The sequence below is a fragment of the Aethina tumida genome, chromosome 2, assembly GCF_024364675.1.
Source record: "Aethina tumida isolate Nest 87 chromosome 2, icAetTumi1.1, whole genome shotgun sequence".
Taxonomy (NCBI): Eukaryota; Metazoa; Arthropoda; class Insecta; order Coleoptera; family Nitidulidae; genus Aethina; species Aethina tumida.
Genome location: NC_065436.1, coordinates 27,921,757 through 27,934,333, shown reverse-complemented (window position 1 = coordinate 27,934,333; position 12,577 = coordinate 27,921,757). Strand labels below are relative to the sequence as shown.

Genomic DNA, 12,577 nt, shown 5'->3' with positions numbered 1-12,577 from the left:
AATCAAGTGCCAGTTTGATTGATTGGTGTTACTGTTAAATGATAAAACGCACACACGACAAAAAAGACGTACCTTTTGTCCATTCTAGAAGGGCGAGAAAAGAAGAAAAAGAATTTTAGCAGTGTGATAGAAACAGGCTGAGTGAATAATAGTAACTTACCATCCAACCAGGAAGTCCAACTTCTCCAGGAGGTCCCGGTTTACCTGGTGGTCCAGATGGACCAGGTTTTCCTCTGCGTCCACGCCTTCCCATATCACCTTTGTCTCCCTGCAATATAAAATACATTTCGTTCCATTATGGCAGTTTCCTTTAAAACGTTATGAACGCATTACCACCGTTACAGGTGAAACCGTTTCGGTATAAAAGTTTCACAGTAAATGCATTCTAAATAAACTCGACGTTGCACGTTCAATAAGTACTTCGCCTACAATTTCAGGTCATTTCCACGATCCGGTGAAATTACTATTCAGTTGTAATATTAATTTTAAGTCGTAATCACGAACATACATGACCGTGTATGAATGGCTGAGAAATGATATTGTTGTTCTAATTTGTTGTCGACCGAACAAAGGCACAATGTTCCTTTACATGTTTTCCAACAAAATATAATAATAAGGAACGATATTTATCGATTGTTGTGTTGAATAAATAATCTTATTCATTGTGGCAACTCCTTTTGGGAGTACGGAATGGAATAAATAAATTACTTTCTCATTTACATACTTTAATTTTATGATTCAGTGCAAAATTGACTGTTAATATCCGGAACAGTATCTTTATTGGTCGGTTAAAGCGGCACTTTGTATGTGTAATTTGATAGTTCAATTTCGACAGTTTGCCAGTAAACAGTTCACGTTTACTCAGCAGTGATAATGCTCTTGTCCAATTGGCATTGGAATATACCTCCATTTCCTTGTAAACACAGAGTATGCACACATATCTGGTTTAATAGGTCTGGTTCTGTCAGCTAAGCATGTGATTATCAACATATAACTTAATCGTTTGAAAATATGTTTTGCAGCTATTTAAATTTGATTTACGCAACTTTTTGCCATAGGAAAATTGTGAATACTGTTTAATTTGCTATAAAAATAATTGGTTGTTAGGGATGTCGGTCGATTAATGAATATTTAAAGTTCGACGTTTTAATTTAGATAGTAAAACAATATAAACAATGATCTATTCATGCTTGAATTTTGAATACACTTTTTGAAATGATGTGAAACATGCAAACCTGTAGTTTTATAACATATTCCTGATTTCAATTAAATGTTTATTGTTAGCAATCCCACCGAACTTTTATAATAATTGTTGAATTTAAAAGCGTTTAATAAATTAAAAAAACAAACCTTTATCGTCAGTATTTGTTCGTTTCCATCGGGCATAATGACTGCACCAGGTGGTCCAGGCTCTCCCTTAACCCCCGGCGGTCCAACGGGACCAATCGCTCCGTCCAAACCAGGTTCTCCTTTGGGTCCAGGCAAACCGCTCGGCCCCATCGAACCAGGTACGCCGGGAATACCCGGTTCTCCATCTCTGCCGTTCGTTCCAGGAGGTCCCGGTTCCCCAGCTTCGCCCTTCGGCCCTTGCACCGCCTGAACAATGCCCATGGATTCGTCCGTCGCAAACGACAGTCCTGCAACCAAAAAACACTTGTGTGGACACGCCTAACCCGAATTAAGGTTTTGTGATTACCTGGTGCGCCCGGAGGACCGGGCTTGCCGGGATCGCCTTTGTCTCCCTTCTCGCCGTTCTTGCCGTGTATGCCGGGTATGCCGTCCACTCCGGGCAGCCCCATCTCGCCCTTGGGCCCGACCGCTCCGGTCTCGCCGGGCAGGCCGCGATCGCCCCGTTCGCCTTTCGGTCCCAAGTCGCCCTTGACGCCCTTCTGACCCTGCAAGCCGCGTTCGCCCCTTGGACCCAAGGGTCCCGGTTTTCCTGGGTCGCCTTTGGTTCCGGGCACGCCCGGTCGCACCATCGAGCCGCCCAACACGGTTTCCTGTAAACGTTGTATTTTACGATTGGCTGAAGGGGTGAAGTGGTATATTTTAAGCCTGATCTGACATAAAACGTATCCGTAGTTCATGTCGAGTGGCTGTTTACGATAGCGAATAAATGTTTACTGACACTTAATCCTGTTTATTTTATACTTGAGTCGGCCGAATGAAACGATAGAGCAAATAAAAGACAGTTGCATAGCAGTTTTGTGAGCGTATGGATGATTTAGTTTCATCGGGGTATGTCGCATCATTATGATATGAGAGGAATAGAAAGGAAAATGACGGAGCTGCTTAACGTCGTTATATGCGGATAATGTAGCAATACTATTGAATTAAAAGAATATTTTGTACACATTTGTATTTATCTCATTTTTCATGCTTTACTGAATAACAGTATTTAAAAATATATTACTTTATAAATAAATCATCAATTTAAATACCTTTTGAAGTGGATAATTTTAATTTACAACATTAACATTAAAAATATGTTTTTTTACCAGTAATATTATTTGAAAATAATATTTTTTGCTCTAGGTAATGAGCATAAATACATATATTTTAATAAAATTTACATATATACAATAGTGGTCATTATTATAGCAACTCAAAATGTTAAATATTATGTCCATAACTTACACCATTCTAAAAACTAAAATTCTTATTCTACAAAATGTATTACTTATATTCTCACATCTCATAAACTCGATCAATTTCCGAATATATAACAAGACTATAATTCACCACTTATATGAAGAAATAAGCATAATAAGTAATTTTTGATCAGATAATTTAAGATGTTCCCTAAAATGTAGTTTTTAGAAAACTATTATCATAAATTTAGTAGTTTCTGTAAGGTTCATATACCTATGAAGAGATAGGAGAAATTCGATAAACAAATGGACCTCACTTCAGTTTAGCTTCCATATCTTATTTATCTTTTAGCGTAAATCCGGATTTAGCCATAAGCACTTGTGTACGAAATATGATAAAGACACTAAACTACTCATAAAATTATTTAATTAAATTTTGATGAATTGAATTATTTTTGTTACATACGATTTTTAAAACATTTGAATTACTTCAATAGACAAAATATATTCATTTTATTCTCAGGTAAAATTTTATTTCCGTCCCATTGTTTGCATATACAAAAATTCATCAAAGGTAAAATAGCGGAAGCAAACAAAAATAAAAAAAGAAAAGATTAGGTCATCACAAAGTGGTGGCCACTTTAATATTTCAGTTAAATCATAAAGGATTGCATGTTTCTGTTTATATTTAATTTAAATTCAAAGTTCCGTCTCGGCCAAATTAAATGCAAATAAAATTACGACGGTGCCCGTTCTTATTCTAATTAATCAGTTGTTAGGTACGTTCTCGCCAAAACAACGGCTTTATTTCGGAGAGACTGCAGTGTTCACGATGAAAGGGTCAGCTGGCATATGTACAAGTAATTGTATGCGCTTAACAGTTTGCAAGTCGTAACACCGTTAGAGGATTTTAACTCCGCATTTGCAATTCCACTGCGAAACCAGTGGCTGTAATATTTCGCTTTAATATGGTGAATTAAATAGACCGGAATTGTTTAGTATTAAATAAATATTTTGAATGTGGCTCCTCACTAGTACTTGGGTATTGAATAATTATGCAAGATTATCCATATGATATATCGTAGTTGGCTACTATTTACTGTAGTGGTCATTATTATAGAAAATTTATAAAATGTTATGGCTATAAATATTTTATTTAATGTGAACTGTTAAAATAATATTTACTAATGTTGTTTTACACTTTGTTCGAAAAACAAACATTTTCTTATACTATAAAATATTACACATATTTTTTTTGAATAGAGCTGAATACAAATATAGCACCTTTAATTTAAAGCTTTTGAATTGCTGTGAAGAATTTGTTTAAATTTGTATTTATAGTTTTATATTGAATTTGTCTTCACATATTTTCTGCTACTGGAGATTGCTTCAGCCACATTTATGGTTTGATCTTTTAAGAAATGCATCACAATTTTTGATTTGCATTTGTGATTCAGTATGTAGCAGAAAATTCTTATTTAATACTTCGCTGTACATAAATCCGTGTCCTATACGATGAAGGATTGCACCAGAAACCAGAAGAAACCACCATTTTCAAATAATTTAAATGTAAACTGTAACAAATAGAAATTGGAACTTCACATTATTAATAGAAAGTAGGATTTTCTTCAGAAGTCCCTTAGCAAACCTACCTTCACCCACTAACATTCTTCACACAGTTCTTAAACTAAATTTCAGCTAATTTCTTTTCCTCCAGATTGGCTTTAATTTGAGTTGGCGATAAGAATGTACTGTTTTTTAACATTAGAATTATTCATTTATTGATTCTTCCAAGATTTTTGAACATGCTGAATATTTTACCTAGCTACTACTTCTTTTATTAATTATTTAGTCATACATTCTTAACAATGTTTACTTATTTCTCTCGGTCTTGAGAAGGTTGAATTATGATTTTTCTAGCACCACATGATACAGTTTGAGTATAATTCATTATTAAACAACTTTAATAAGTAAATAATCGAATGAATCAATACCGTTCAACGAAAAATAAAAAATCAAAGAATATAATTTAATTGAATAGCTGCTTATTAAACACAACAATAAAAGAATAGACACTACAGTTTGCGTATACTCGAAACCATTTCAAGTAGTACGTCTCATATTTTTAAAACATTTTATTAAGTTGCCATAAGTATGACTAGTACTGTATATATGGTTTTCCTCGACAATCATAAAAGCTTCTTAAACTTAAAACTTAATTAAATATTTTAAAACAAAAATTTTCTTTTATTTGTATTAATATAAATTAAAATTTTGACGGTAAAATTTTTACATTTCACAAGAAAATTTTAATTTTATACTTAAATGAAAATATGGTAATATTTTATGAGGTACATTTTATGATAAACATTTCGTAAGATTAAATTCAAATTAACTTATGCATTAAATGTAGTAAATGTAAAATTTTAAATTCAATTTAGCAAATACAGATACACATTGCTACAAATGTAATTCTCAGAACAAAATTATTATCCAAGACAAGACTTTAATTAAATATGTTTATTAAGAGTGAAATGGTTTGGAGAACAGTAAACTCTCCTGGGTACTAAGAGAATTATATGAGCAATTATTCTGTTTATATGTATATAAAAGGTGTCAGAGGCCTGTTATAACTGATAATTGTATAAGGTAACAATTACACTTGAAACTATATCCATAATTGCCATACTTAAATGCTCATTTCGTCTAATGCGGTTTTCAAAATTTAATCCTTTATCTGCTTTTAACACGTTGTTGAATAAAAACAAGTTGAAAATAAATGAATATTCGTGATTAAGCGTAGTAAACCAACTCAAAAAAAATAAGACAACATACCTTGAAAGGTCCGCGAGGCTTCCAGCTGGGCTGCATGTAAAGAAACCAAATCTGTATCACCCATTCAAAAAAATACTTACTTTATCACTTACGTCCACGTTTTCAAACTCGACTGGACCCGGAGGACCTGGAGGTCCCGGAGGTCCGGGTGGTCCGGGATTACCGTGTTTTCCGTCCTCGCCCCGTTTGCCCTGTTGTCCTTCCGGTCCCTGCGCCCCCTTTTCGCCGCGTTCTCCCTTCTCGCCCCTAGGACCCATGGGTCCCTTTTCTCCGGGCGTTCCGGGTCTTCCGGCAGGACCCGGAGGTCCAGTCTTGCCGTCCGCCCCCGGATGGGCCGGTGAGAAGGGCAGGTTGGATGTTCCCAGGGAATTTAGGATGGATGTTATGTTGCATGTGCAGACGCCCTGGAACAATAACTTTTGAGTAGATTTCAGGCGGTTGGTGCAGGAGAGGGTTTTACCTCAGGGGCGGCTGGTCCAGGGACGCCGGGAGGTCCGGGTGGCCCCGGCGGTCCTCTGATTGATTCTCCAGGTGGGCCCTGAAAATAATTGTTGAAAAAAGGTTGTGCCTAAGATAAATAGGACTTACTCTAGGACCCCTGTCTCCTTTTTCTCCTCTTAGACGTCCGGCAGCTTGCACATCATTAAAAAGATAATTGCAACAATTCTCTGTGCCACATAGGCAAGCCTTACCATCCGGAGGCGGCGGCGGTGGCGGAAATACCCCTAAGCCATCGGTTCCGCTACCCTCCTTGAAATTCTGATCGTAGTCCGTTTGAACAACCTTAACAACAACAAAAACGTATTACTCATGTGCGGCGTAAAAATGTTATTAGTTAAGTTTGCGTTTCCAAGCACCAGTAAAACTCCCGTCCAGTTCGTACTTACGTTGCGGGAGCGTTGCTGTCTAAAATAACGAATGCATAATTTATCGCCAATAAATGCATTTTAAATGCAACATCCGCAAAGCACAGTGGAACGAACACGGATTTTTGAATAAAGTTTAATGGCAAATTTATGGTGCTGAACTTGACAAAACAAATTAAATTTAATTGCGCGTAAAGCTTTACTGCTTGTGAAGTAACATATTTCTGGACAGCTCGCGAATCCCTGAATTATATGAGATTCGTTACGTACAAAGTTTTTTGATTAGAATAGTTGTACCCTACTCTGGAGTTATCGTCGAGATTGGATTATTTATATGGGTCAAATTGTAAATTTTTAATTTGCCAAACATAAATTATTTTTAAATTAATTAAATAATTTTAATTTTAATGTGTGCCATCAATATAAATAATAAAGTAAGCAAACTATATATAGTTTGTAGGTCGACTTTGTTTGAAATTATTAGCACGAGTGGCTACTGAATGATTTTTGTGTCTGTGAGCTCTGGTGTTTAAATTTTATCAAGTTTACTTAAACACTTGTTTTTATTTTGTTGAAATTTCAATTATTTCTGTATTTATGGATAACTATTCTAGTCTGCCACTTCTTGAGGCAAACAGATGTGTTTCTTGGTATTTTATGTTGCATCTTGTTAGATGTGCAAATTCAACTACAGCAGATTTTTCTGATTGTTCTACTTTTCAGTTTCGTTTGTGTAACATATTTTAATCGTAGTCTTCACTGAACGGTTTGTGGTTCAGATATATATTCTGAGGGTCCCTCTTATCTTAGGAGGATCTGAGACTATCTCGTATTTTTCTTGTAGTATGTTTTAGTAGAATTTTGTCAATTATAACTTACGAGAGAAAAGCTTTAAAAGACGTGGACACACTAGGTGTTTCTTTCTTCAGTTAGTGTTTGATGGCATCTTGTTTTTACTTGGATAATGATTGGAGTAGATACCATATACCATAGAGGTGGTCCAAGTGTTTTGAAACTGACCTCTTTTTCTTGACCACTTTTTCTGTTCCACGGAGTACCTTTTTGGATATCTTAGTGACACTTGCAGCATAGAACGAGCCCACGACTAGCTCTTTCCCATACGATCAAAATCCATACGATTAAAATCCATATAATCATTTTCCATACGATCAAAATCCATACGATTAAAATCCATACGATCAAAATCCATATGATCATTTTCCATGCGATCAAAATCCATACGACCAAAATCCATACGATTAAAATCCATATGATCATTTTCCATACGATTAAAATCCATAAGATCAAAATCCATACGATCAGTTTCCACACGATCATTTCCGAATAATCATTTTCCATACGATCAATTTCCACACAATCATTTCCGTATAATCATTTTCCATACGATCAATTCTATACGATCAATTTCCATACGATCATTTTCCATACGATCAATTATTTTTTACTAATATCTCTGAACTTCTCCGAAATCGTAATTCCTATATTATTTTTAACCTATCAACACCGTTTCAGATCCGTCAAAGGTAAGAGGATCCTCAAACGGCGTCTGAGATATACCGCATGCCATGCTCTTCCGGAAGAGTATAACATATATCGGTACCACAAAGCGTTCAATAGGGAGTAGGATTAAAGAACATAAAAAAAATTGCAAACTAGAACAATCTGCTGCTGTAGCAGAATATGCACTGTTAGGTGGATATTACAATATAAAATTCCAAGAAACACCTCTGAAAATGCTACTGGTGCTAGCGAAACGTCAGGAAATAGTTCCAATAATTCCAATAAACGTCGACCTACAAACACGAATCAATATAGATATTTAAACAATGGTCATGAAAGCCGTAAACTTTACAATTTGATTATTAGTTTCTGCAGTTTTACACTCGAGCATTTAATGGAATAATTTTAAAACACCCTAAATTATTTAACTGCCATTAAACATTAGCACATTCCTGTTGTTTCAACTGGCCATTTGCCTCCGTAGAACCGCATAAAACAATGCGTCCGATTTACACAGAACTATTAGCAAATGTTTAATTGGAACATTTAATGGCGTTAATGAACAAATCGCAGAAACCATTTTAATTTCAATCGGCGGCGTTCAATGAAAACTGCAAATTTAATTCGTTAGTAATTACGGTTATTATAAACATAAATAGTTCGTGCTGGTTAGTAGTCGCATTTTCGGGTTAGTTCCAGGCATCGAATTCGAATAGACACGTTACGAGAATTTATGCCCTTTGAATCCACAACCAATATTGGCATTAGTCCGTTCGTTCGAAAATAGTGAGAGTTCGCTAATTAATCTGCTCTTTCGGCCGGTTTATCCACTTATTAAATAGTACAGATGGCTGTTTGAGGATCTTTAAATTTTAATGAAAAACTTACTTTACAAAATGTTTCCATTTTCTCTTTTCATCGCGGACAAAGCCTTGCGTTGTGGAGGAAGGGCACGAATTCTGTAAGAGCATAGTCGAACAAAAGCGTAGTCAACTTACGTTTTGATTTTCATCAGTTTCATCCGGATGAACGGATTGAAAACCCTGGTTAAAATAAAAAATAAAAAAAAACAACAACACAACATAAAGACGAGACAAACTACAAAAGGTGGTGCCAAGCAGTCGAAAATATAAACTGTGTGGCCGAGATCGACTTGTAAAAACCTGCCATTCGACCGTCATAAAACTAATATTAGTTTTCTGGAATTGTTGGCCGAGCCAAGTTTGCCGGAGTGTTTGCACAAAGGCGGAAGAAATTTGCGCTCTTTTTTACGTTTTTGATCTACTTAGTATTGATACAGAGTAGGGAAGTTTCGGTTTGCCGGTTTTATGGGGGGTATTTGCACATACATCTGCCCAAGACGGCAAATGTGTCGATTAAAAGTTTGTTTAGCACTGCGAAATGTACATTCGGTTCCCAATAAATTGTTAGATAAAATAAAATAATGGTATAAAGGTTAAAATAAAATGGTTTATTTGGGTCGAGCGAAATGGGAGTTTTATTAAAGTGTTAAATTACGTTTCGACTAATAAAGCTTGAAACGGTAAAGCTTGGCAAAGTTTTTCAGTTATTAATACCATTGAATTTTAACGACAATAAAAATAAATTTTATGTCCATTCTATATAAATCGGTCGAGAATTTTCTGTTTGTGCTTGCATAACTCGGAAACTACTTGATGGATTTTAACTGAAACTGGCCTATCGAGAGCTTATATCCTGACTAATAATAATAGTAAGTATTTTCTGTCTCAGAAAAGAGTTTATAAAAGATTATAATAACTACTACAAAATTGACACGATCTCGACAACGTTTGGAAATAAAACTACCAACAACGATGTTTATTGTCGAGTAGTCAATGATATTTCATATTGTCAATCTCGTTTGCCATATATTGATATCGACTGATTTATTTTACTATTTTGGCTTGTACTGATTCCTCGCATTGATAAATTGAGCTGCAAAGTTGCATACAGAGGTAATCAGAGAAATAGTACACATTGTAATAACGAATACAGATATTTTATTTTAATTAGGTAATTCAGTAAAAAGTGTTGTTAATAATCTGAACAAAATGTGTTCAATAAAAACTATGAATATTCCTGCTAAATATGTTGAGAATAAATGGATGAATGGAGAAATATTACAAATGCTATTTTTGTTAAGAAAGAGAAAGATTGGGAGTCATATAAACAACAAAAAAATATTGTGATAAATATAATCAGAACAAATAAACAAATATATTTCAAAAGTATATTAAAGAACAAAAATGTATTGATTACAGATACACCTCCTCAGAAAATATCAAAAGTTATTTAACCCTATAATTTTTGAAAATGACTAATAAATCGACTTTTTTCAAATTGACAAATTTTTAATTAAAATATAAAAATAGGAAATATCTGTTTTAATTTTGTGCTACTCCTCTGGCTACCAAAAAATTATCATAACCACATAAAAGAATAAAAATGAATGAAAAAAGTTACGTTCGAGCTGCTTGGCTAAAAACATTTAAAACGAAATTTTAATAAACATAAACTAAACTAAAACTAAAACATAATTTAGGACAACTACATAACATGGCACAGGGACCCGATACACAGTTAGTTTATCTAGATATAAATTACAAGAAGAAGACGTTAATCCGAAGAAGTAAAATTCTACGTTTATTCGACGTTAAAGTAAACCTTAAAAGTTAAATAGTTCCAGATAGTTTACGTATCCAATTAACTTTAATTAATAATTAATCTGGAAGCTTTTGAATAATGCAATGAGACGTTTCACTTTGATATACATGGTAGTCGAGTCCAAAAGTACAAATACAAACCTGGAAATCCGTTTTGCATTGCTCCGCTGCCATCTTAGGATCCTGATAAATTTTCACTTGATCCAAGGCGCCCTAAACGGAACATATTTGATTGAAAAGTGCACTTAATTTATGCCATAACACTTGAATCTGTTCGGAATTAATGTCGACAAAAATATTACGCCAGTCAACAAGAATAAAGGAAAAAAATAGCATTGTGATGAAATTTATAAAAAAATGTCTGTGCATTTTTCTGCATAAATTTTCCTTTGTACGTTCATAAATTCATTCGTTCATGAGTAAGTTGATATAGTAGTTCTTTGATTTGTGTGAGACGCATTTTATATCGAAATATTTGTAGGGATTTGATTAAAAATGACAAAGGACAAGGATTGAAAAACCCTGGCCGGAAACAAAGGATTTTTCCGCGTGTAATCACATATAAAGCTGGTACGGATCTTTCTGCATAAATTACGAAACCTAATTAAATTTCTTTGGAGTTCAAAATTTATATTAAATCCACTCCGGGGCCCGGCTACAAAACGAGATTGATTAATAGTCGTAACTCCGAAGGTGGAGTTATAAAATTCAAACTAGTAAAATTTTACGATTGTCTATTTATGATTTATTCTTTTCAGAATGGAAGCGGCAACAAACTCGTAGTTGAACGTTATATCCAGGCCGGCTAATCACGCTAAGTGCAGATTAACATAAAAAAGTTCTTATACGATCTAATATTTGGGCTACCGCGATAAGGTTTAGTGTGGGTTTATGTGTTGCCAGCAACAAAATGCATTTATTGCGGCTGAATCCCAACAGCCCGGTTTTGTTATGGACTTATCGGGATTCGGTTTGCGTTCTTTTACGGTTGCACAAGATGATGGTTCCATTTCCATCAGAAATTGACCCGAAACCGCGGATCCCGTGCTCCGCGTGCATTAAGACTTTCGTGCACACGTCATTTCGAAGTCCATTAACCAATGTAAATACGTGTCTTTTGATTCGTACTAATCTAGAAGTGGGATAATATACGGACGGTCCATAAAAGGGTCACTGTTTGTTTTATCTTTGGCGGCGGGCATTCAAATAACGTTAAATGTGCGAGTCATCAATATCAGGCCACACTTCAATATCTTCCTATGTAAATTCACTTAAACCGGGAGGCCATCACGTTTCCCGCTTTCCAAGGTGGACGTGTGCGGAGGAGTGTTTTGTGTCAGCAGTATGAAGGGAAATGCAAAAGGAGAAAACTGCTAGATGTATGATATATTAACATATGTTGGACCGGCGAATTGTGCATTCGGAGAATTCTGACAAGCACAAAATTGAAAGTCCCTCTCCGGTTTTATTTATGTTTTATGCGCCTATTGTTCCTAATACTGGAGCGTTTTACAAATAGCTCCGGTAACAAATCAAAAACAAATTTAATAATTATGATTCTTTATAATCTTATATGTAATATAAATCTCATAAATAGCAAATATTATATTACAAATTATCCTGTGATGAAAACATTTAGGGTATTTATTTTATTTCTGTTAAAATTTAATGTTAATTGACAATGGTTACCATATTTTAGAAAAATATCCAGTTTAAAATGAAAAGAAAATGTTTAATTCCATAAAATGTAGTGACAATTTTAACATATTTTGGTGTACACACTCTCCCATATGAGGACAAAAAATGATTCGATTTTGAAGTTTGTGTGTGGTATGAACTATAAATAAAAAAAATTACTAGTATGTATCACATGTCAGTGAGTCTCATATAAAATGGAAATTCTCTTGTAACTCTTTTATTTATAATTCGCTTATGAATGCATTAATTAAAAATCATATTTTTTAAATATCATTTGATCCAAATACTAATTTAATAGTTTTCATAATAAGTTTGTTAAAATAAATTTCTTATATTTTGAAATATCCGTATGTTTCGTTTCATGATTCACCTGATTAGAAAG

At 34.4% G+C, this 12,577-nt stretch overlaps 1 protein-coding gene across 8 annotated transcripts in view; it reads right to left on the bottom strand.

Annotated features, from left to right (window-relative positions):
- The window catches only part of LOC109599587 (collagen alpha-1(XVIII) chain), a 233,932-nt gene that overhangs the window by 44,752 nt on the left and 176,603 nt on the right, over window positions 1–12,577 (bottom strand). For 2 of the 8 annotated variants that reach the window (XM_049962845.1, XM_049962850.1), the window contains exons 5-14: window positions 10,639–10,710; window positions 8,812–8,856; window positions 6,015–6,209; window positions 5,887–5,964; window positions 5,519–5,830; window positions 5,427–5,456; window positions 1,697–2,000; window positions 1,351–1,637; window positions 161–268; window positions 73–84 (exon numbers count right to left, since the gene is read on the bottom strand). In XM_049962845.1, the coding sequence (XP_049818802.1) occupies window positions 73–84; window positions 161–268; window positions 1,351–1,637; window positions 1,697–2,000; window positions 5,427–5,456; window positions 5,519–5,830; window positions 5,887–5,964; window positions 6,015–6,209; window positions 8,812–8,856; window positions 10,639–10,710 (1,443 nt within the window). Of the gene's footprint in view, window positions 1–72; window positions 85–160; window positions 269–1,350; window positions 1,638–1,696; window positions 2,001–5,426; window positions 5,457–5,506; window positions 5,831–5,886; window positions 5,965–6,014; window positions 6,210–8,811; window positions 8,857–10,638; window positions 10,711–12,577 lie in introns of all 8 variants that reach the window. The other 6 variants (XM_049962849.1, XM_049962847.1, XM_049962846.1 and 3 more) reach the window with 6 other exon arrangements.